Source organism: Aptenodytes patagonicus, chromosome 1 (assembly GCF_965638725.1).
Source record: "Aptenodytes patagonicus chromosome 1, bAptPat1.pri.cur, whole genome shotgun sequence".
NCBI lineage: Eukaryota > Metazoa > Chordata > Aves > Sphenisciformes > Spheniscidae > Aptenodytes > Aptenodytes patagonicus.
In genome coordinates, this window is record NC_134949.1 from 26,051,282 (window position 1) to 26,077,998 (window position 26,717).

General features: G+C 40.5%; 1 protein-coding gene across 1 annotated transcript in view; it reads right to left on the reverse strand.

Annotated features, from left to right (window-relative positions):
* The window catches only part of CPED1 (cadherin like and PC-esterase domain containing 1), a 156,498-nt gene that overhangs the window by 108,145 nt on the left and 21,636 nt on the right, over positions 1–26,717 (reverse strand). The window contains exons 4-5 of the mRNA XM_076330198.1: positions 12,050–12,156; positions 10,065–10,140 (exon numbers count right to left, since the gene is read on the reverse strand). Of these exons, the coding sequence (XP_076186313.1) occupies positions 10,065–10,140; positions 12,050–12,156 (183 nt within the window). The remainder of the gene's footprint in view (positions 1–10,064; positions 10,141–12,049; positions 12,157–26,717) is intronic.

Sequence of the window (26,717 nt, forward strand, 5' to 3'; positions counted from 1 at the left end):
GCACCGTCGGACTCTGGAATTCAAATCTCATGGCCTAGACCTGCAAACAGCAAGATACTGATCTGTTGACCATGAGTGGGATCAGTCACACAAAACCCAATGAAGCCTATGACAGCAATCCAAGCTACCCCCTTGCCAATGCTGCCTAGGGTGGCAGACAAGAGAAAGAGACAGGTTGTCCTACCTTGATGTCTACAGCACACAGCTGAAAGGAGGCAGAACTGCACCTCCAGACCAAGCTCCCTATAACATATACACCTTTTACATTAGGCCATAGCTATGTGACAACATTAACAGAACCATGCAAACAAGACTGACAGCCCTTCTCTTCTCAGCTGGTCATCTGAAAGCCAAATTATGTCAAAGGTGCACATTTTTCATCAATTACTTTAGTTAAAATGACCATAATGTTGAGAAAAGGGAAATGCACACAACATAATTTTCTTATTTAAAAGAAAGCCAGTATTTCACTGAAAATAAGAACCGGGCAGCAGAGAAGGGCTGCTCAGCTTGTTACTCAAGAGAAAGTAGAGAGTGTCTTTTCCTTTTTAAAATATGGTTTTAATTGTGTTGCTAAGGCAACAAGTAACCAATATGGTATTAACTCACAAGGCAGAGTTTGAAAAGAATGAGATGAGGTTTGTACCTATATTTACCCCTCTTAAATGAGAGTTTTAGCTGTTTTAGGGAAATAGAAAAGATTACTTTGGCATTAATTCATTTGTCACTACACAGTGGACCATTTACTAGAGCTGGGTATAACAAAAAAAAATGGGTAGGGACAGATGAAAAAGAGGTGTCCTGAAATTCTCAGGCTACTGGGTAGAAGCTCCTTAGCATTGCCCTAAGTCATTGCAAAATGCCTTGACATAAAAAAATGGAAACCTGCCATCTCTTTAAGAAGAGAAGGTTAAACAAATTCAGCATGTTGGCGATTAGCATTGAGAACAAAAAAGGGGCAATGCTCATAAATTATTCCTCATGCTATAGAGCATCCTGTTTATATGGTGCCTTACACACCTCTGTTGATTTCTGTCAGCATCCACCTGGGAGAGAGCCCATCGCAAGGTGGCTGGAACAAGAAGAAAGGGGAATGAGACTGCCACAAGGTGCTTTTGAGGTGACACACAGCATGTACACCATCAGGCAGAGTTAATGAGGGAGTAACAGTCCCTCACTTTGGTAAATCTACTCTTAGTAATCAATGAATACGATTAACATAATAATAAAGAGATGTCAGTAGCACTGAACTGCAGCACACTCAGCTACATCAGTTCTCATGGCAACTCTTCACCTGTTCTTGCACTCAAAAGGAGTAACAGTGTTTATTAGAGCTGTAAATTTGTTAATCAACATTACCATCAATGAAAATTAGCCTGCAGTGCCTTTACTGTTCGCAGTAATTGCCATGTTTTTCCATCTTGAAATCACTCTACAAGCTGTTGTTAATTAACCAGTCCTTTTGAAGTACATAAATAACATCAACATTTTATAATAGAAGACATCAACATTTTATAATAGAAGAGGTGAGGCAGGCTCAGCAGCTGATATGTGCCAGGCAGCTTGGGAAATCAAGTTAGAAAGAGTCCCAGCATCCTAGTGTCATTTCTAGATTACATCCCCTCTTTCAAAAATCCAGATCTTAATATCAGTAATTTTTGTAGCAGACTCTAAAGATCAAAAGAAAAAAAAAGACGTAAACTAGAAAAGAACATTTTCCTTTTAAAAGTGGCTATGCAGTAATTGAAAGGCTACACAAACTGCTGGTTTTCCTGAGGAGCAGCTGCAGGCTTTGCCTCAAGTACCTTTTGCTGCTGCCATTTGTGATGATCCAGTGTACAGCAGTGTACCTAAGGCCGGATACCTGCTTTCACTTAAAAAAATTCTTCACCTCCTTGAAATTCTGGCTTGAAGGTTTCCTATGCTGACATCTCTGAAATGGTACCATTGAAAACACCAACAAACAGCACCACTTTGCCTAGGGTGTTCTCCACGATGCCATTTTGATGGGTGAGGAAGCCACTACAAGTTCTCAGCTGAATTCACACATTAGCGCTCTAACCACAGCAACGGGTAAAACATAGATCTGAGACATAGGAACAGCTGGGGGGCACATGTGAAAGGGAGGTATAAGATCCACCAAAGCAAGTCAACACCTCTAGATCAAAAAAATTAAGCACCTCTTTGTCACATGACCTGGTGGTAGATACTGTTCTGTCAACTGCAATCTCTCAAAGTACCACCTCAAAGTACCACAGAGTCAAACAGATCAGTTGACAGCAACAACTGGTATCTAATGCAGCAGCCACACTGACATCTAATGAGGCCTTTCAAGTATTTTACACAGCTATGACTTCTTGCTCCCTCTCTCCTCACATCCGTCTCCCAAGTTATTTACTTGTCTTCGGCTCAGAGTTCTGAAGTGTAACATGAGATTCAACGCATACACAATAAAGAATAGCTGATTTAAGAGTTACAACGTGTGGGTGAGCAAAAGGTTTACCAATAGCTAGAAGTACATTTGGACAAATTAAGACTTCGTGGAGCAGAGCCAGGTCAGTGTTGACACGGCTGCGGCCACGTGGACTGGTGGTAAATGGAACGCTTAGCTTAACATGAACATCTGGTGATCTGCAAAGGTAAGGAATTCAGCAGGAGAAGACCCTACTGGTTGAACTAAGCGAGTAACACTCAATTGAAAGAAAGGAAACAGAAGATGAATGAGAATGTGTCCTCTTCTTTATCCTTCCTTTTATATTATCCTTTGAAGTTACAAGGAGGGTTACGATACAGTTTTGTTTGTTATTTTTTTTTACTTTGTTCAAGATCAAATAGGCTATATTTTATACACTTCAAACATGGAACAAGGAACGATTAAGACTCTTGTCTGTGAGAAAAAGGTCATTTTGTTTCTAAAGTGCCCATCAACTGTCAGATCTATTAGAAACATTTCAAGAGCAATTGAATCACCTTGGGAGATCCTGGTTGTTTAATGAAGCACAAAGCTAGAGATGGGATGAAAGGCAACTAAGGTGCTGTGCTTTGTTCCGAGCCCAGCACATTGTTCATTTCTTTCATAAAGAACATTGTAAGCTCAGCACATTTGTACTTGCAGAGTCTTCATTCAATTGCTTTTCTTTTTAGCAGGAAAAACATCAATTTAGAACATGAAAGTACATTAATCCTGAAAGTATACAGGAGAGTTTCCATCTGCATAGAAGCCTTCTGAACGTCTTCCTAGATTTTCATAGTGGTAGTCTGTCTCTAGCAGGAGCCTGAATTCTCTCACTCAGGAAAAAAGGAGAATGATAATCACCTCACGTTATTTCTTAGCAGTTTCTGCAGCACAACATTCAGGAAGGACTGATAACAAGTCCTCTCTCTCAGCCTTGCACATTTGCTCTCTGACAGGGCATCTCAGTGAGTTAGAAGAACTTCATATTGCATCCTGTGCTGGGATCATACATCTGCCTGACTGGTGTGGGCTGCTGGAGCACAACGAGCTTATTTCTGACACAGACTGGGCAAGCTGCATTGCCACAAACTGGTCCTCTTCTAGTATTTACAGCTGGGCAATTTTCCAGCCTTTGTAGGTTGGAATGGTGTGTTAAACAGCTGCAAAGATTGCTTCACATCAAGAGATGCTTAAAAAGCTTTCATAGACTCTTAGGCAGACTTCCGAACACCTCCAAGACTAGGGGATTTTGACCAAAATAAAGCCTACTATCCAGTACCTTTTGCTCAGTCATGTATGGCAACCTGCTCTAGCTGCATAACCATGAAAGTAATGAGCATTAAAAGTGCATTTTTTTCATTTTTCAGTGTTGGTTTTGGAGGATGGATGATTTCAGTTGAACTACTGCTGCTACATGCCTTGAGGTCATTGCAGGCTTGTCACAGAAAGCAGACCTATTCCATTTAATTGCCTCCTGTTACCCATTTGACCTATCGGGTGAAAAGACTCTGAAACAAAGATTAGTACTCTCCTATGGCTTACACATTATGCCTTGAGGTTGCTAAAGAAAGAGAGAGAACCTTTAACACTCAGTTTTATAACCTATGCATTTAGAAAAGGGTGGCTGTGAAACTCAAAGCAGATGCTGAGTATTTGAAGGAAGCTAGGAAGACTAAGGGCAATCCTGGCCCCCAGGGAAGTCCTGGCAAAATTTCCATTGATTTCACAGGAATCTGATTTCTTGCTTGATACTTAACACTCCTGTGATGGTTTTGACATGTGTTATAAGCTTCATTTGTGATGTGCACATTGCTGCAGGTTCAATATCCCACCCACTACTGACTATTGATCTAGCTGTCCTTAAAAGGTTTTCATATTCAAAAAATGCAGTGATCCCTCCCTCTGTAATACAGATAATCTCAAAGCAACCCACACTGAATATTTAGAATGGAGAAATCTCAAACTAGTAGTCATTTCTGGAAATTTAAACTATCTAAAATATCTTTAGTATAAAAAAATGTTTATAGTAAAGCAGATCTAGAGGGAAAGGAATTTAAACTGTGCATTGGAATGCATTGAAATTCATGCTAAAAAACACCTGTGAAGTTTCAGAGTTAAAAACACAAAATGATGATAGCGCGTTATTTTGAAATGCACGTTATTTATTTTCCCCTTTAAAAACATCAGCAAATACAGCTTCAGTTTAGATTAATCATTTACCATGTTTTTTGCTTTGTTTCGGCAGGTGCATGGAAAACAGTATTTATTAAATAAAGTGTTTGCTTCTTCATCCCTAAAGCATCCTCACAGTTAAAAGATAGAGGTTTTTTTTTCATTATTTTCTAGAAGGGCTGCTTCATCTGTGTGCACCCTTCATACTAGAACTTAAATTTACAGATAAGCTATAAAACTCTGGAAAAGGCAACTCAGTGAAAATGCTGGCTGACTGTTACATTATTAGAGCCACAGCTACAATTCTGTACTAGTAACAAGGTAGAATATAGAATATTCTATATTCTATATTTAATAGTAATTGAATTCATTTAGCTGCTTTACTTCTTTTCAGTCTCTTCATATTTGTTGTTATTACAGAAGTACATTTTCATCCTAGCTGAGATCTGACCCTGTTATAAAACAAAGAAAATCCTGCCCCATGTAGTTTATAATCAAATTAACTCAAAAGAATCAGATGCTGATTTTATTGGCCATTCTTGAGGCTCTTAGCAACTTCAGTAGCAGAAAGGTAATAGGCACAAAATTGATCACAACTGGTGTGCGGACATTTATAAGGGCCAGCTGGCAAAAGAAATGCATCCCCCTATACAGAAGCATGTTCCTGTCACAGAGATTTTGAATTACTACAACGGAAAATAAATTTAATCTATAATTTCTCTCTTACATAGGTGGCCCTATCAGACCTTGCTTCCTCCCCTCAGCTCATCACCCTTCCTGCTGACTCCAGAGTAACCCAAGGATGCAGGGGACAGGCAGGGCAGATTTGCTAGGCAGGGGGAGAGGAAAGCTGGCGTGGGGTTAGCACCAGACAGTAAACATATCACAGTGAGAGCACAGTCACACAGCTGGACTATCTTGGCTCTCCCTCCCACCCAATTTCATTAGGGTCGTGCCTACCCAAGACCTTCTGTGTGATTAACACTGTTGGCCAGCCCCACGGGTGACCAAGTAAGCACTCAAGGCTGGTAGACACTCATAAAGTCTCTGCACTAGTGACACTAATAAAAAGAAACGCAGAAGGAAGGCGTACAGCAAAAGTATTACTTTAAAAAGAATTGGTGATCTGGATGGGTAGAGAAAACAGCTATGCATGGCACAGGCTGGGCCCTGGAAGTGATGAAGCAAGACAAATGTTTATGTGGAAAGACAGACTAGTCTAGATTGCTTAGGGAACACGAAAATCAGGGAGGCAATGCTATAAGCATTTTCCCAGGCAAAACCTGTCAAAGAGAATTTGTTGTGCCTACATCAGGATGCCTTTCCTGTGCCTTAAACTGAGGCTGGGCAATTCTGCTCACATTGTGGACCTTAGTCCTCTCCATCTCTCAGCTGAGAGTAGTTCCAGGAGGCAGCCAAGCCCAGTTCTCAGCCCACCTGTGGTGGGATACCAAGTATGAACACCTGAAATCTCTTTGCCAGTCATTCTCCAACATCAGAGAGCTTCTAGGTTAGGGTTTGCAGGAAGATTTCATTCACAGATCACTGCAATAGCTGCATCTTTTGCTGACCTGAGCAATAAATGCCAGTAGCCTTCCTTGGTCATTCAATAGCTGTACCAGAACCTCCTCCTGGCCCAAGTCCCATATAGTGAGCAGACATCAGGCACCTGATTAAAAACTGAGCCAAATGCCCTGCAAAAGCGGGAGTGAAACCAATCTTCTCAGACTGAGCAGCAAGCACTTATCAGTGTCCTCCATGTTGAATTTTAAGATCCATTACCATTCTTATGCCTCATCACAAACCCACTGCCACATGTACCCGTGCTCCAGCAACTCCTTCTCTTACTCAATCCAATTTACCCCCACACATCACGTCTTTTTTACCTTTTTGCTCCTCTAGACTCTTCTTCCAGTCTGATTTTCCTAACCTTTTTTCTCTTCCCAGCTTCTCTCCTGTCTCCTAAAAAGCAGTCATCACTGGTATGTGCATAATTTTTCCCCCCATACAGATAGAACCAATCTGAATTTTCAGACTGACAAAAAGATTTACCATTAAAGAGACAAAGCAAAGAAACAAGCACTGACCTGATATTTTCTACAACTCATTTTCTTTCCTATATTGATACTACAGGGGTATGAGAAGGGGCATGCTCTCTTAAATACAAAAGCTAGCAACTTAAGAGTTGCACAACAAATAGAATAACATTTTTTTTAAAAAATAACCTTTATCCTTGTACCCACTGCTTATCAATATCAACACTGTCATACCCACAGTGAATCCAGTAATCCCATCCTCTCAGCCTTGCTGCCTGATATTTCTTTCTACAACTTAGCATGTCTTTAATTAGATCACATAATTCTTAGAGCAGCAACGTTGTGTTTTCACTTTTACAGGAAATTGCTTGGCTCCTTGGAGGGCTGACTAAATGACAAACACAGTAATAACAAACCAACTGATCCTTTTCAACAGGAATTGCAGAGAAGCCCTGTTGACTCAAACACACAGGAGTGAAAGTACATGACTGATTTGAAAGGAAACAACTGATTTGAGAGGAAATACTGATGAAAACCATTCTTTCCCCAACAATTTTAAAATTGAGGATCAAACAAATCCTAATAATTTGCAACTTTGCTGTTGTTGGAAAGAAAGACCTGTCGGAGGATGCAAGCAGAAGAAAGAAGTGGAAAGAGCTGGCTTTATCAGATGAATGGAAGGGGAGGAGAGTATCTGAAATCTTGGCTCTAGAAATTTGCTTTAACTTATACCTTTTTGTCCTCTTAACCTGAAATCAAATGATTTACCCTTCTGATTCTAATTTCACCTTCTATGGGTGAATTTCACGCATAGTAAATTAGATGTCACATATCCAGTGATACTGAATGGGATTCATTTCTAGATTGAGACACTGAGGTCTGGTCTATACAAAGATGACCCCCTGTGTGCCACAGTCTAAGTGCCCTTTCCTGTCAGTGGACGTCAGTGTAGTCTATATAGTCAATGTGGAGCAATTCAGCTAACTGTAAATTATGCTGAAAGTAAATGTCTTTTTGGGCTTGCTCACTCTAAACTGTACTTCTGTTAATTTCAGGAGCTTAGATACCAAGTGTTAAACTCAGGTACCCACACATAGACATCTATTGCCTTCTAGGACACCATAGGATATCCCTCTGAGCCTCCAGCTGCTGGACCAAAAAGACATAGGTTTTGTGCCAAATCTGCCCATCCTACTGGGCATCTTGGACTCTCCATGGCATCCCAAGTGGCAGGAGACCCTTGTGTTGAAACAGCTACCTCAGCCCCTAGACCACATGCTAATGTGGAGACACCTAGATTTAAGAGATGGATTTTTTTTTTTTTTTTACTTTAAAACACTGCAGCTAATTTAGGTTCAAAGTCTTTTTTATTGGTAACTGAATGGTGAGGGCTGGGCCTTTTTCTATCTGACAGTCCTTCAGCAGACTGCTAGAATAATCCTCTGTTACTGGGTGAGTAGGACTCAGACCCCTGCTGCCAAGCACACACACTACCTTGATTTCAATGGGATTTCAGCACCACTTAGAAGGGCTTTTCTCTTTGCTTTCCTGGCATGGAATAACATGTTTACAAATGGCCCTTCCCTAAAGAGGAGAAAACGCTGAACCGCTTAACAGACCACATATACAAAGTGGCTTGTACCACAGTTTATGGACACCAGTGAAAATGTGCATATTTTAAGGGGAAAGCTCTGTGTGTGGTGAGTGCCTCTTGTGTTTGTGGTTTTGCGGTAGCAAAATAATAAAACCACTGCAATTGGCCTTTCTCCAAGTATCAGGGCAAACCAATGTTTTTTAAAGGCAGTCTGTTACAAGACAAGTAGGAACTACCAATTCCTGAAGTCCTTGAAATTTTTAGAAATCTGCTCAGGTTTGTCTGAAACTGGTACTATATCAGAATACTTTCTAATTCACTTTCCAGTGCAAGGGAACCAAGGCACTAGGCATCACTGAAGGCACACTTAAAACTCAGCCAAAACAGAATATATCACCTACCTGGTGTAATATGACTTCATGATAAAGGGCTCTCATGGGACCTGGATAGATGTTCCTTATACTGCATGTTCCTTATGATCAGTTTTGACAATTTACTGCACCAGGAAAATAGAAATGTCCAATTTAAACTGACTCTCAACATACAGTTCTATAAAAGGAAACACTTCACATAAGTTTTAAATATTGATCAATCTTTAAATGAAACGGTAAAAAAATTAAAAGGGAAAATATGGTATGCTTAGGTTAGGAACCACCTAACCTCAACTTTAGTCAAGCATCCAAGTGTCAGGTATTTAATCTACGCTACTTGTCTAGGCTCCATTTACAGTCAGTGGTGAGAGTTAATTGGGTAGTAAGTACCTGCAGAGGGTAATTCAACACACCTATTTTAAACACATAGTTTAGGATAAAATGAAGTAGTGTTTGAAGGTGCCCCTCTCTCTCCACTGGCTTAAGGGGAAGACTAGAATACTGGTGCAGAAGATATCTGACTTCTAAATGGTTAAATGAGATGTAATGCATCTTTCTCTTATGTGCTAAATATTGCAAATATATAAAAGGTGAAAGGGAAGGGAAGGGAAGGGAAGAGAAGAGAAGAGAAGGGAAGGGAAGGGAAGAGAAGAGAAGAGACGAGACTGATCAATCTTGTATATTTGTCTGCAAACAAGGCTAAATACTAATGGAATAAATGTGGGGTTGGTTGTTACTGGATTACAAAAAAAAAAGGACAAGATTTCTTATAAGCAAAGTTTATATAGGATAGATCATAAATCCAAAATAGCATTGATGTTGGATATTTAGTGGTGTAACTGAGATCAGAATGTGTCCCTCTGTAGTTTAAATAGACCTAATATGGTGCACAACAGTTTTTTCCAGTTTCTGTTCAAAGCTGAATTTCACCCATAGTAAATTAGAATTCTCTGGCAACTGGCCCATAACCTTTAAACTTTTCTGGTTGATGATCTTAATACACAAAGGCTTTTTATCAGTAAGCTATGTCTGGATGGGAACCAAACTCTGACTCCTACTCCTTCTCCATGCCACAACATTTTTGTAAAGCTGAACAAACATATTACACCGAACCCAGGGCTTTGAAGTGTAAACACCAATACATTATATTAACACAAAACAGTCCAAAAATAAGACACTTATAGCCAAATTATTTCTGCAGTGTGCAATGGCTAAACAATGCAATATCTTTACCTGAAAAGATACTGCATAACTGCCATTCGTATTTAAGTGGTGTCTGAAATGGATTATCTTTCTTGTTTCATTTTTTTCCCCCTACGCATTCGTGACTAAAAATAAAAAGGAATTGTAAGCCTGACAGTGTCATTTCAGAGACTTCCTGTGACAACTATTAAAAGACCATCATCACATACACAGATTTGAAGAAATTAGGTTACCTGAAAAGGCTTTTGTTATCTGGCATAATCCCTCTTTTCTGCAAAGGAAATGCTGAATTTCTGGAATTAGGTTTACCTGTACGCAAAAAGAGAAGCTTTAATGATTTCATTCAGAAAATTGCTCTTTTTCCCAGAGCCTTCAATGGGTTTGTGTTTAATTTATCAGAGACACCTCATGTACAAAACTCCTGTCAGTGTCAATAGTGAATTACAACTCTGCCATTCCTACAATGTGGGATAATGAAGTTAAAGTATGGGCTCTTCCTCTATGGCCATCACAAAACAAAATTTTAGACTTAACGGCTCTCCTCCTGACTGCTGAGTTTTCACCCGTTCCCTGCCCCCTTTTCAGTTTCTGCAGCTTCTCTGTTCTCTGCCAGTTATCAATCACTGTCTCTCACTGCATGGAAATAGCCTCTTGAATTGCTCTGCTTGGGAACAGTGGTAAGCTAAGGTAGCTAAACCACATCCAGGCTCTGCAACAAAGAGCTGTGTTGCACTGGGGTATGGACATGCCAGCAGCAAGCAATGTTAGCCCAATATTTAAAGTTATCCGGAGATATGGGCCATCTGGTTTAAGTCCCTGCTGTGCTGCAGACTTCCTGAGGGAACTTGGACAATTCCTTTGATCACCTTATGTCTCCGTTATTCATGAGTGAAACTTCTGGACATTGCAGAGTGCTGTAAGGATTATTATATTGCACAGTATTAGAGGCTCAGATATGATAATATGGGTAGAATGAGCAAAAAGCAGTTTGCAGAAGCCTGGGATGTTTTATGATCCGAGACGTGAATCCAAAGCACGTATATTTCTAGCAAACTAGCACTGTTATAAAAATTTCACTTTGGATACACTTAGATAAGGTATCCTGTCCCAGGGAACCTCAGTGTACATGCTCCTAGCTCTGACTTCTGTGGACATGCAGTTTTTTTGCATCCTCATGAACTTCATACCTGAACTAAATACCTTTTAAAAGCAGCTCTACTTCTCCCAGTCCCTCAACTCGGAGCTTATACTTTTGGGTCTCACGATTATTATTATTATCTGTGCCATTGTCCTTGAAATATAAGCCAAGCTTTATCCATAGTTCGGTCATGTTTTTTCAAAGTCCTCAGTTTAAATCACTTACATATTTTCACCAACAGGTCAGGTGCTTATTTATACATTTGCATATCTAAGTAACCTAAACTGTGCCCACAACATACTCAAGTGGAAAAAAAAAAAAAAAACAATCCTGAAAATACCAAGAAATATTGGCACCACTGATGCTTTGGACTGTGAGTAGGCAGATTGCAGTGCTAGAGCAAGGAACTCCAGTGAAGGCCCTGGAGGAGGACACTGGTCCAGCTCACACATTATCAATTGTAGGAGCACTGTCACTGTTTGGAGAGGTGCCTAAATTATGTTTACAAAGGAGCAATTACATTAGATGAAACTCAATACTAATATAAGATATGAAGGCTAAATTAGTCCAGCTTTATCTTATGCTTATGCTATTATTCTGAAATATTGCATGCATTGGCTAGTTGTTTCTCCCTATTTCCAAATTCTCTTTTTCCAATAGGGTAAATTGTTTAAATTTCCCTTGACTTCTGTAGACGCTTTTGCTGCCTGACATGCTGGTTGAGGGTGGCCAAGAACGCAAAAGTTCAAGCTAAAGAAGAGAAAAGGAAAACTTGACACTCAGTTTTAACAATTTTCAGTATTTACACTGAAATACTTACATCTAAAATAACATACTATGTCCAAATGAGAAATTGCTTTTGATCACTGGGTGTGATATAAAGAGAATGAAATGTTGGTATCATCTGACAAGTATTTCTCAGTAGATAGGAAACTTGAAAAAACTTTTTTATTGCTGTTAAACCACGCTGCTGCAGTATAAAATAAGCATCAGATACTTTTCTTTTTTTGAGTGAGTGCTGAAAATTTGGGATAGCCCTGTCCTCTCATTCCCACAAAGGATAACACAATAATCTCGTACCTTCTGGAATAATTCTAGACGATGCAAGTCTTCTATTTGAATGCAGCCAGTACCATCATTTTTTCTGGAAGATAAGCAGATCAAAAGATCCCAAGGGCTTATACGACCTATGAGGAAAGAAAAGAAGCGTATTGAGAAAGAAAATATCATGCAATTCCTATTTGAACAAAAAATACTTAGAGCCAAATCCTGAGGAATAGCAAACTGTTGGAGTGCTAACTACATGAACAGCTACAGGTGGCAGAAGGGAAAAAGACATATTCACTACCACTGTTCAAGCTTTGGAACTATATTTAGGTATTTCACAGTTGGCACCTCCTGTTATACCTGCCTACTGATGTCCAGTCCTCTGGTGTCTGACCTGTTTAGCATTCAGAAATGAAAAAGTTCGATAACATGGTGCTGCTTTTTTCTGACCTCCTCAACATGTACACTTAAAACACACATCCACTATATGCAGTGTGATCTTCTGAGGTCTTTCATTAATGGGAAGTAAATTTTACGGGAAGTAATACTGGTCATGCTATCTCAAACAGCAGGAATTTCTAACCTGAATTTTGGTGTAGCGGCTTCCTAAATATTAGACACCAGATTGCCAACATCTAGAACTGGTGTTCAAGTGGGAATTAAGTTGCACTGAGCAAGTAGCTAGCTTCTGAGATAGTTCTGATGCTTCCTTTCTGGGGCAAAGCTGACCTGTGAGACCATGGGGTTCTATTATCAGGAAACAAGCAACACGGGAGTCAGAGATGGCTGCTTGAAGAAGAGACAAAACTAAATTGCACCAATTAAAACACCATTATGGATCAGAAGATACAAATAGGTCCTGGAGTTTACCCATATCCCAGCATGTGATGTGGTATAGAAATGCCAATGTAGCTTCAAAAGAGCTTGGTCAGCAACCTCAAGTGGTTATTTGTTTTCTTCTGTATACAGCCTTTGTAATCTGGACTAGTTAGAGATAGTGGCATCTCTCAAAAGATTAACAGAATCACTACATCTGTTGAGAACACCACAAATATGTTCAATAAAGGGTAAACCATTTCAGTGACAGGATCACAATCAGAAATAAAGAACTTCCAAACAGAAAGGGCAGCCAGAGAAGCTGTACAGCATCCAAGGCAGGGTACAGCATTAGGTCAAAGCTCTTTGCAGTACAGCTATTTCAGTGACTGTTTGGTTGGTTCTTTTTCCCAAGGTTGGGAAGATTACATGCATTTTATTCCATTTTGTCCTATCCATCCGTGATACCTTCCTAATTTTATTAGATTACCCCCTAAATTTGGTCCCACTGATGGCCCACAGAGATATTTATTTTGGCAGATTTCCCTCTCCAAATGTAATTTTTTCCTATCCCAATCACAATCGCAAATGCCAAGCAGGGTGAAGATTTCACTTAAGGAGATCTAACATTCAATTTACATTAGGTACAGTAATGAACTTATGATGCAGAATGGGTCCAGGACTATGAAAGTAACTATCACCTTTTTTAGGTGTATAAGCAGTGTGACAAAGCTGAAGAGGTGAATTTTCAGTTACGCTGCATCCATTACTGTAAAGAATTCATCAATTTCACATTACGAGAACAAGTATTAGGGTATAAAAATAATTAAGGCATGTGATATTTAGGCAAGAAAGATTCACTACGTGCTCCTTTGTGAAAGAAACAAACAAAAAACTGCAGGTAGATAAAAATGGCACAGATGATAGCAAATAAATGAAACATGAAAGAAACATACACGCAAAGACTTCATTTTAGTGCAAAAGATTGACAGTGTTAACAACCTACTTGATGACCTCACCAGCTATGTAATTATCAGATAAGCAAGATGTTACGCCTTAGACTACCAAACACCTTTGAATAAATCATTACAATTACATATAAAGCACAATGCCTAGCTGTGTGCAAATTGAAAGGGAGCTGGAGGAACTCCCATTTTTCAGAAGCAGTTAATTTCCTTCCCTTGTTTATTGTTACACATCCTGGCCAGGGATGAATTTGATCCCTGACTCCAAAGGATATGCTGCACTGTGTATCATTTGCCTTTAGGCCACAGCAGAGTGATCGATATGAACGTACCGAAGAAAAGAAAAGGGAAAGGAAAAAGGGCCCTCAGACCTAGCATGTTTCTGAGCCAGTGCCCAGGAAGTAGAACAGTTAACTGCTAGGAACAATTTTTCAGGAGGGGTTGAATGCCTGCCATTATTTGTGTTTTCTGCTGAGAGTAATTAGACATCTAGCCAGTTATTTTAGTACAGAACAATCAGAACTGAAACATGTCTATTTATAGAAAACAGGAGACTTCCTATTAGAAAAACAGCGTACACCTAGTGCTGTCTCTCAGATTCAGGCTAACAGAGCAGTCTGACTTCTATTTAAATGTATCAATACATTCCTAATCAACCACACATGAAAAAATGTTCTTGGAAAACAAACATGAATGAGGCATGTGTTACAACCGTTATTTAGTTTTTGAGCGGACTCTTCTGTGAATAGATATAGCCTAGAAATTGCCCGTGTCATTCCTCTCACAGCTTAACTTTTTGTGGAAAATCAACATCTATGATCATGAGACCGTGAGTCTGTCTCCCTTCTGCAAATGTAATAATTATAAAACTGTATCTCAGCGAAAAAGTGCTAGCGTTATTAATATTCCAGTAACACCAAATGGCCCAGGCAAAGGATCCCAAGCTGTCAGGCACTGTATTTTAACACAGAAGAAGATCCCTTTCACAGAAATTATTTCTAAAGTAAAGCAAGATACAACGTGTAAGCTAAAACAGTCTACAATAAAAGAGAAAGGAAGAACAAAAGTGACAGTAATAACACAAGTCACCTGCATGGAAAAACTCGTGTTTCAAAATTTTTTGAGAGATGTTTAATGAAGGAGCATTAATAATGTCCATATTATTCCATCTTTAATACACACTGTTTTGCTGGTTTCCTGCAGACTTCACACCAGAAGCGGGCTTTGACAGGACATTTGAAGTGGAAGGTTAAAATGGATATTTCGTATCTGAACAATTTAACTACTAGCAATTTGCATGAAGCTTTTTCCATGTAAAGGGCTTTGTCTATAGTTACAGAAATCTTGTTTGCTTTATTCAGCAAACCAGTGGAGCTCAGCATGCGGGAGCAGTAGATCAGTTAAACAGTATGAAATCCCACCTCATGGAGATAGTCTCTACTGCTTTGTATTACTTTGCATTCAGACAAGCAGGGGAGTGGTAACTTAAGATGAGAATATGCAATTGTATGTTCATCCCCTCTCTGAGCATCTTTGCAAACCAGGATTTTTTACTTCAGCCTGTTAATTAAGGCCTTGCCTACGCAAGGAATGTTCATCTGCAGAATTACATCTTATTATGCAGGCAAATTGAGCTTAATGTGGATACTTATAGCTTATGCTGGCAGCATGATGCTTTTATTCATCTATCTTTTTTGCCAGCTCTTTGCCCCTCCTCTCCTCCAGTCTTTGTAGCCCCATCTTGCAGTCCCATCTTAAAAAGCGTTTGTGTACCTGAGATGTGCATCTCATGTTTACCTGAGAATATCAACCCCAGCTGCTAATCCAAGAATCAGTATTAATTGGATTAGCAAAGTATGATAGCAATTAGCAAATCATACTTTGATTCCAATCCGCTGTGACCACCTTTAATTACTCTCATTCTCAATGAGTCAAAGTACATGTTATTCCATTCAGAGAGCAATAGGCTTCAACTAAAAATTGATATAACGTACAAATTATAATTTTCAACAAGATACCACTGTTTTCATTGGCTTTGACGCTGACTTGTTACTTGGAATAATTGAAATGGTTAATGTGGAAAAATAATCTAAAAGATAGCAATCTAGAGAGAAAAACAAACAAGCTTTTAGCAGCAGTGGAAATAGCAATGCAGAGACCAACAAAAACATTTAGCTTTTTCTATAAAAATATTCTGCAGAGAGTTTTTGTATTCTGATATTATAGATCAAAGTGAACAGAAACAAAATGAGAACTGTAGGATTTAGTGGGGTTTTAAGCTTACAGCATATACATTTTATAGATGAGCATCAAGAATTTCTGGACGTTATTTCTAAAATGAAGTAATCTTATTCCTACCTTTGAAATTATCATGTTCTCCCCACGAGCTATGGCATTGGAGGCTGGATTTTGCAGGAAAACCGTTAGATGCATGCAGCTCCATGGAGTTTCTTATCTTTTATGTGTATACACAGAAAAGTATTCTTTGATTTAACCAAATGAGTAAGTTTCATCTCAATACCATAGCTTGACATTTCATTTTTCAGTGTTAAGGTCCTCATTCTGAATTTTGAAATGAAAGAACTTTGAAAATCAAATACAATTTCCATCTTTTATGCTCAACTTTCTGTACTTCATTCATTCTGGGAAATGAAAAGGCTGGTCAGCTTTATTTTTATTTTAACTTCTAGTCAATTTGCAATTTTGCACTCGCTCGCACCATCACCCTAAAAATAATCAATTTACAAGCACTAGAGGATAAGAAGATCAGGAGAAACAGCCAACATTTGTTTGTCAAGAACACATCATATAAAACTAGTCTAATTTTTTCTGATGGAGTAACTGTTTTAGTGAACAAAGGAAATAGTAGCGATGAAACAGTTTGACTTTAGTAAGTCTTTAGGCACCGTTTCCACACAACATACCTATCAATCAGGTGAGTGCACAGCTATTTGAAAAAATGAACTCTACACTATCAAAGTGGATTTTTTTTGGAGCAGAACCTCAAAGCATACCCCACCGTACATTCAGTTCTGTTCAAATTTCTTATTAACAAATAGAATGATGGAATAGCAAGTGCATTTATAAATAGCAAATGACACCATGTTGAGGGAAAGTATAAGCACTTTGAAAGACATGATCAGAATTCAAAATAATTTTGACATACGGACCAAATTCAACCTGAGGAAATTCAAAACAAGTTCAAAGTGCCATAATTTGGAAGGAGAAATCAGATGGACAGAGAGCAGTAGTGCAGAAAAGGACCAGATTCATAAACTGCGTATGAATTAACAATATAATACTGTTGGAAAAAAAAAAAAATCCCCAAATAACTTTTGAGTTGTTGGCAAAGATTTATTGGAACTGAAAGAGCTGAATTCCCCTCCTTTAAAATTGCAGTTTGAATTTATTCCATGTCACATGGAATTCTAAATAATAGGGACTATTTCATTTTAATCATAACCCTGCAGACATTAAGAATTGCAACCAAACCTGTTTGTGTGTCAAATATAAGGGACGGGGTAATCCTGCTGCTGCGGTTGGAGTTGGTCATACCTCATCAGTAACACTGCTTCCCAGTTTTGGAAAACATGGTTTCAGTAGAGGGTTACAAGAAGAAGGTGGGTTTTAGAAGACCTTGTACTGGGCCTGACTGGGATGGAGTTAATCCTCTTCCTAGCAGCCCGCACAGTGCTGTCTTTTAGATTTGTGACCAAACCAGCGTTGATAATGCACCGATGTTTTAGCTATTGCTAAGCAGTGCTTGCACAGTGACAGCGCCTTCTCTGTGTCTCACTCTGACCCCCGGTGAGTAGGCTGGGGTGGGCAAGAGGCTGGGAGGGGGCACAGCCGGGACAACTGACCCCAACTGGCCAAAGAGATACTCCATGCCACATGATGCCATGCTCAGAAATAAAACCAGGGTGTAGTCTGTCCAAAGCTGCCATTGCTTGGAGGCTGGCTGGGTATCCATCTACTGATGGGGGTGCTAACTGATTGCCTTTGTATCACTTGGGGTTTTTTTTCCCTTTTTTCCCCCTTCATTTTTTAAACTGTCATTATCTCAACAGAGGAGTTTTTCTTGCCTTTTCTCTTCCAAATGTCTCCCCCATCCTGCTGCAGAGGGTGGTGAGTGAGCAGCTGGTGGGTCCCTAGTCACTGGCTGGGGTCTACCTACCACACATTAGAACTATGAAGAAGATCAAAAGAATTCTGGGGGGTTTTTTGATGCGTTTTCTCTAAAACAAGGTTAAGGTGATAGGAAATGCCTTCCCTATATGTATTGGTTTTGGTTAGGATAGAGTTTATGTTCTTCACAGTAGCTAGTATGGGGCTGTGTTTTGGATTTGTGCTGGAAACAGTGTTGATAACACAGGGATGTTTTAGTTACTGCTGAGCAGTGCTTACACACAGTCAAGGCCTTTTCTGCTCCTCACACCACCCCACCAGCGAGTAGGCTGGGGGTGCACAAGAAGCTGGGAGGGGACACAGCTGGAACAGCTGACCCCAACTGACCAAAGGGATATTCCACACCATATGATGTCATGCTCAGCATATAAAGCTGGGGGAAGAAGAAGGAAGGGGGGGACGTTCGGGGTGATGGCGTTTGTCTTCCCAAGTAACCGTTACGCATGATGGAGCCCTGCTTTCCTGGAGATGGCTGAACACCTGCCCGCCAATGGGAAGGAGTGAATGAATTCCTTGTTTTGCTTTGCTTGCGTGCGCGGCTTTTGCTTTGCCTATTAAACTGTCTTTATCTCAACCCACGGGTTTTCTCTCTTTCACTCTTCTGATTCTCTCCCTCATCCCACTGGGGTGGAGTGAGTGAGCAGCTGTGTGGTGCTTAGCTGCTGGCTGGGGTTAAACCACTACACCATAGAATAAATTTTTACCCATCCAAAATCAGTTGTCCTCTTTAATCACTGGAGGCAGGATACAAAGTAAACATTTTAATTTGCAGCAAATGTTATATAAAGAAAATTTCTAACCGCAAGGATGAAGTAGTGGAATACAGTACTTTAGGAGGCTACAGAACCCCTGCCAAGGGAGATCCTGAGATTTGTACATGATGTTTTTTTAAAAGAAATTCCCCTCAGCTCTACTTGAAACATATTTCCAGGCACCTCTGAGCTGCATGGATGTGAAGAGAAGATTTTCAGGAAAAGGTATTATTTAGGTACTGACGCATTAAACTGTCATGTTGTAATCCTGATCTGTAAAAAAAAAAAAAAAAAGATGAATGTAAGTTTTAGCTTCCTGTATCATGAGTCCTCATAGTCTACAGGATAAAAAAAAAAAAGTCAAGCTCCTCTGCTCCTGCAGGGTAATGGAGTGAGCACAGATTGAACCAAGTTTGATGAGGAGGCACATATTTATGGAAGTAGCTGCTTGTGCACAAATCGAACTTTACACAAGACAGAGGAATGTTTTACAAAGCAGGCTTCATCCCTGCAATGTAGTCAATTTATGGGAGCCAACAGTTTGCTAGTCAAGAGTTTAGAGTGGAAAAACTACTGGGTGTCTGAAAGACAGAACTACTGCCTCACTGCCTGGCTCTGGACTCAGGACAATCCTGGCTGGATTTTATGCCTCTCAGCATCTCAGATGGCAGTAGCATCAGGCAGGCTGCATGCTGGGGTTTGGGGACGTGGGAATTCTACACCTCTGAAGATCTGAGCTTCACTGATAACACTCCAGGGAAAAATATCCTTTGAAGACTATTTCTGGTTACGGCAGCTCGGCTGTCTCATTTGTGCAAAGATCAGAATGCTGCTTGTTGGACTGAATGCTTTCTCTTTGTTAACGATACTGGCTTTTATAAGTTTTTGATATCACTGTTTCATTTGTAGGGCTTTCCCTAAAGAAATGTCTCATAGCTAGGTGTGCAGGAATTTTCCCCTTAAAGAAGTATTTATTGGAGGTATTTTAATTTTTCTTTTGGTGTGGCTCTTGATAGTCATGAGCTATCACCAATTTGAACTGACTATGACAACAACGAAGAGATGATCACTCTGGTAAGTGAAGATAGTGCAGGAAAAGATGGCGAGGTTTCTGATATTTTCTGAACTATTCTGGAAAGCAGCTGTTCACTTGTCCATGTGCAAACCTCTCCCTGTTTCACACAGCGTCCTCCATGCTACTTGCTGAGACTGACTGTACTCTGCCATTACATACAGTCCAGTCCAGTAACCACCTGCTTAACTAGACAAATTAGGCTGAAATCTTTTGGCACATTAATTGCAGTGTAGTGTTATAAGTGTAAAAAAAGCCCCCACCCCACGTATGAGGCTGAGATTGTTGGACGCAGTCAATTCATTCACAAAATACTTCGTACAGTTGCTGTATGGCTGCCAGGGAAGGGCTGCAGGAATGCTGAGGACAGTCACTATTCACCCCCCCTGAGGATGATCAGGGTTTTATTTTGGCTCAGTTACCCCGTAACTAAGAGGATGGGAAGCGCCAAGGGTAGCATTCCTTGTGGAGGAGAGGCTGGCATGAACCAAGTGGAACCAGCCTAATTCCCAGGACAGCTCATCTGTCCCTGAACAGCTTAGCACAAAACACTGCCCTGTGCTCAAGAATTAATGCATAGTCACATCCGAGTTCAGCATTTGGGGAGTGAAATAGCCATTTGAAGTCCTATTGCAGTGCCTCACCCATAAAAACAGGGTAATGCTTGACTATTGGCTATCTCTTCGCAAATACTGCAGAGAGATATTAGGTCTAACTACAAATGGGAAGGCATAATGCTTCCACTCTTGTCTGAAAAAAAAGAGAGAGTTATTTTATTACTGTTTCCTTATATCAGGAAGGGCCAGGCTGCAAGCCTGTTTTTCTTGTCAATCTAAAGCAGAATTCTAAAAGTACAAAAATAAATGAGTGTAACAAGCCAAGAGCTACCTGTTTCTCCCAGAACTCTTCTCAAATTTGGCAAGATGTTTTCCTTTTCCACCTGGTCTTAGACTCTAAAACTGCCTTGGACGTACTTACCAAGTCAACCAGTTACTGTGTTCCTTACTGGAGTAATTGATAATACAAGACAGATTACTTTCTCTAAAAGAAGCAAAAGAAACCTATTGCAGGCATAAATACAAGAATGGAGAAGAGACAGGACAATCCTTTCTCCATTTATATCACATTCAGTCATGCAATAGATTAACAATCCTTTCTTCAATCAACAAATTACCCTAGTATAAGAGACAACCATGAAAGCATTTGCAGACCTGCAGCGAGTGATTTAAAGTGGTGTTTTTCAATTTGCAGATAACTGTCTGTAAGACAACAAAAGGTAGTGCACAAAAAAAATGCAGTATTATTAAACTATAACCATTTATTTTTCTGTGCAACCAAAGAATGAGCACAATACTGGAAATAAAAGTAACCAAAGTACACTCAAAAATTATATTAGTCTAGAAGGGGGAGAAGAGTACTGCAGTATGTAAGACAGGTGCATTAGATGGTTCTTAGTTTATTGGGGAGAGACCGTGTCAGGCTAAGAATAATTGTCCACTGAGTTGTATTACAGATTGTAACTCTAACAACCTATAGTTTTTTTCATGGCATAATCTGTCAACTCAAGGTATCAAAATATGCTGTCAAAATACTTTCTGAGCTACAGGAGAGTTCAACAGCAAACAAAAGGAAAATATGTAGTCCTGGCCCAATGGCAAACACATCAGGGCAATTCAAACACTCAAGCCTGTCATTCCACTGCTGTGCTTACAGACTGTGCTTTGGATGAATATTCAGATTACTCTGATATGCTCTCCACACATGGGTACTTTCTGCATAGCAAGCCTCAGTGAAACCAAAAGCATCTAGTAATCCAATATGGTATGCTCTACTTGTATGCAGGCTAAAAAGGTTTGCAACCCTAGTTGCTCCCAAATGCTGAAATTCTTACTCGATATGTATTTAATACACCAGGTAGGCTACCACAGTCAAAGCTGCTAGATATGTTTGTCACTCACACAAGAAAGCATTGTGGGACTGAGACCTAACCTTCTCTGGGATGGAAGTACTTGGTACCTAGTTAAAGAACATAGCTGTCACAGATCTGCCAAAGCTCAGCTAATCCATCTGTGTAAGTGCTTCTTTACCCGCTGTGAAGGTGAAGAAGGAAACTGTCTGACAGAAAAGCCAGATTGAGAGATATTAGAGACAGGCTACTGACAGTGGACTGGGATGAAGAACCAGGTGAAAACTGGAAAGAGAGGATGTGCATGTGGGGAGGAGGAGGGTCATGCAGCTGAGACACGTAGGGATCAGACTGGGGTGAAGAAGCTCATGGGGAGGGCAACTCTATAGTTACGGAAGTTATTGTCCATATGCTCCATCTGTCATAGGCATTGGAAAATTTGCAATGACGTCCCTGTCCTGGTAGCAGGGTTTGGGGCTGAGCATGAGAGGTGGCAGTGCACCATGCATGGATCAAAGTAAATAAATCAAAATATTAGCAGATTTTCACACGTGCATCCCACTGAGGGAGGAAAACCACACTGCTTCATGCAATGAGGAAGAGGGTGCTCGGCTCTCCAAGCCTCTGCGGAGAGGGAAGAATAGCTCCCCCCTGCTCTGTGCCAAGGAAGAAGACTCTGCCTGACACAATTGCCTTTGGACAACCCTCACTGCTACGTGATCCAAGTTATTCTAACTGATAACTCTTGGGACTATATCCAGGAAAGAACTTTGTATCCCTGTTCTGTGCACCCTGAGGCAAAGTCATGTGGAAAAGCAGCATGCAGTCATGAAGTGGAAGGATGTATCATGGGCGAGTGAGTCAAATCAAAGTTGAAAAGAGTGCATGTCACAGCTTTCGAGTACCTAACTGCATGCTGCTTGTGTGCATATATGGCCGCTCTGGTCTGATATTCACAATGTTCTTCAAGATCTCCCACTGTTTATTATGAAGTTATTTTATTTAAATTTCAGATAACATAAAGAAAAGTAGCTGTTTAAATACGTGAGGTAAATACCTCTGTCACTCACAGAGCAGAGTGGCAAAAGAAGGGAAACAAACACTTGCGGCAATCAAGAACACACTGGGGACAGGAAAAACTCCTCTTGGCTGGATACAGAGATGTAAGATGAAAAAACAACAGTCAATTGATGCAAAATCACCAGGATTCAAAAATTCTATTACAGAAACTTTTACTAAAACTCCAATTATTTTTTTCAGGGAAAAAATAAAAAGGAAATTTAGGCCTGAAGCTCTGTTATTTTACTGTGAGAAACTCAGAGGAACGCGGGTTACAGTTTTCAGACCCATGTCTTTGTTGCTGAATAAGCAGAGTAGGATTGCTGTGATCACTGGTTCTGTGATAAAAAGTTCATCTTCAGATGTGCCCAATGAAGCCCAGGGGAACCGCAGTGGGTGGGGGAACCCATATAGCACCCTGCTCCGGCTGCTCCCAGGGACATCGCAGGAGAGGGATCTGCCCACAAAACGCTCTTCTTTCTTATGCATGTGCACACACACGCACGTACACACACACACACACACACACACGAAGGAGCACAGAGGCACGATGCTGGGTGGGGGAAACCCAGTACCCTGTCAGAGAGACACAAGCCCCTGCCCTGGTCCCTCCGAGCTGTCCCAGGGGAGACTCAGCCCCCGTGCCCATCACGATGAGTGAACGGCAGCCCCAAAGCACCTTGTGGACCTGGGGAGGGGGGGAAGTGCATTGCCTAAGGGTTTGGGACCCATTACGAAGTGCACGGTAAGAGCATTTCCCAATTGCTTATTATGGGCTGTTTCATGGAGGAGCCAAAGGTGGGGAAAAGGAGGTATCAAGGTGGTTTGAAGAGGAACAAGCATAGGAAAAAGAGGAATAAAGGGATAAAAAGGGCTTGCCATCTCTAAGCAATGAGCTGGTTGCTACTCTTGGCTGGCCGTGTCCTGTACCTGGTCAGGACAGTCTGTCCTGTCTTCTCATTAAACTCCATTGCCAACTCTTTCCTGGCAGCAGGGCTCTCCCGCGTGTGCGTGTGTGTGCCTGGGGCTGTAAGTGCAGCCCCTGGAGGGGGACCAGGGCTCAGAGGTCCATGTGTCCATGATGGCAGCAGCTGGAGCAGGTGTACGAGTGCATGTGTGAACACTGGCGAGTGAATGAGTCCGTGGGTGCTGTTCGTGTTTGTGTGAGTGCTGAGTGTGTTGATCTGTGTGGCTGGCCGTGTGCGTGTATGTATGTGGTGTATAGGTGTGTGCGTGTGCCAGCTGGGAGCACACGCTCAGCCTCGCTGCTGGTTGGACGCAGGGGCACAGATCTGCATCAGCCTCGCCTCTGTCAGGCTGCCGGATTTGGCAATCTTTAACCTGGATGAGTGTGTTCATAGGAGCTACAACAAAAACAAGAGATACTGAGGCATCTTCCCCACTAGACTATTACCAAGCCTGCTGATCCTGCTACTCTTACAAGGAAGAGTCTGGGTGTTTAGAGAGGCACATGCAACAAATGCAAAGAGTTGGAGGCTGGAAAGAAGATTCAATGGGTGATTCAATGGGAAAGTAGCACCTGGGGAGGAGGAGTTCTGCCCAAGGAAACCAAAATGCTAGTTTGTGTACACTTTCCATCCTGCCCTTCACCCTAACCTTTCTACCACTCCCAGTCTTTGCAACAGGACATGAGGAACCTGAGCTGAGAAGCCCTCTGAATGATGGCACTAATGAGAATTCATCATTGACTTGAAGGGGCAGAAACTGTGCTAGAGGCTGAGAAAACAGCCTGTTCTGTTCTATGGATACAGAGGAGCCTCAGGATAAGCAGCTAAGGAGTAGATGGGTTTATTTGTCTTAATATCCTGTCTCATTCTAATTACAATTAATTAGGATAACAATTACAATGTTGAAAGTATGGTGTTTGATCACCTATGCAAGAAACAGACACATATTTTAAAGTCCAAATGGCAGCCCTTGATCACTGCATTTACAGCACTCGGGCATCCTATGCCAACCCTAATTAATGTGTCAGATTCCTTAATACCCAAGAGGCAGGAAACAATCAGAATACTGAAAAAGAGAAGCTTGGGAATAGAGGCAATGGCTAAACTCAACAGTGTCAGGACACAGGCTCAACCACTAGCCTGCAATCATCCGCTGTGTTTGTTTTCTTCTCCCTGGGTGGCCATGCAATGACCCAGGAGACAGCTCAAGCCAGTGACAGTTCCTAAAACTCAGCGAAGAGCAGGCCACCCTCAGTCAGGGGAAAAGAGTTTAGACACATGGACACGAGCCATACTGCATCACTTGTCCTCAGGACTAGGGAATTGACCCATTTTATTTATGAGTTAGACAAAACCACAAAAACAGTGATGCAATAATTAAGTCACAGCTAATGTAAGGGAGATTTCCAACTGTACCCCACAGATACTGTTTTCTCTGCAGCACCCTACACTGCCTTTCAACTCTACTCACCTGGCATGCCATGGGGTAGTGAAAGTCGATGATACACACATCATCATGACTACCATGTAGAGCATCCATGGAACATGGACTCTAAAGTAGACATTAAAATTTTCTCTCCAAACTTTTTAAAGAAATGTAGGGTCAGACTGCTCACTTTTGAAGGTCAACAGACACTCCCACATTGTTAGATTTGCAAAAAATGTGTACTGGGATGTAAATCAGATGTGTCATGGAGCTGGGTACAGAAGAAAAAAACCTGCTGCTTTCTCCTACCTCACATATCATCCTGTCATAAAGAGGGCAACCTAACTAGTTTACAGTTGCCTTCTGTGCTAGTGCTTTCTTGAATACTTCTTTCTTTCTATCCTTAGAGCTTTCTCCAAAGGTCCTCCAACCTTTGTTCTAAAGCCGTAGCACTTCATTCCAAGTGAAAACAGGGTTAACGTGCCAAACTCTATGTGTTTAAAGTCCTTGTCTTCAGCCTACTCTTTACAGAAAATTACCTCAATTATTTTTCGTTGAAGACTGACTTCTGTCAGGCTCCAGTGATACTTATCTTCACTGTGGTTGTGAAAACTGGAGTGAGGGCTTTTCTTTTTTTTTTGAGAGAACTGCTGAAGCCAGATGGAAAAAAAATATTTAAATGCCTAATTCCCATTTAGACAGATAAATACTTATTGATTTGGTCAAAAATAGCTAGGTCTTGTTCTTATTTTGTTTATCAGCCTGTTTAACAAAGTACTTCAGTATGCTGATAGGTTTTCTATTTTATCTCTTGTAAAAAAAATAAATAATGAGTTGTAGCAAACAGTGGTTTTCTTCCAAATAAAGAAAAAATGGTTTTGTCTTATTTTACCATTTTACACTAAAAGTCCTTTTTCAAAAAACTGATCAATTGAGCTGTATTCTAACTGTCAGATCTTAAATAACTGTGGTTCTGCCAGATTCATCTTGCATTTACACAATACAGAAGAAAACTCAGTACATTCTGTGTACATACACGCTTTTAGTAGCTGCTATAAATTAAAAATGAAACTCCTTTTTACAGCTAAATATTTATTTTGGAAAGCATTACTACAAATGTCAGAAACAAAGTCATTACAACAATGAGCTTGTTATAGAAACACTTTATGCCTTGAATCATTTGTTTCAAACTTTCCAAACTGCATACCACTCAGCTCTTCTGTCCTTCCCTCTATCAGAGTATGAATATATTTTACTTCTGTGAGGCACCATTGAGGAAATATGTTAAGACTATATTTTTTTAATCTTGCTACTGGTTAAGGTTGCTCAAATCCTATTCCTTTGCTACTTTTTAATCCAAATCCCTTCCATATTTTGCCCTTCTGTAGTGAAAAATGGACATTGTTTTGTAAGGAAACACACCTGCCAAAAATGATAGAAATTAATTATATGTGGGGTTTTTCCTTTCTAATAAAAGAGTACGTGTCACTTTTAGTAATAGTTTTCTGTATGAAATTTTTTTTTCCCCAAATCTGAAATCTCTCATGAC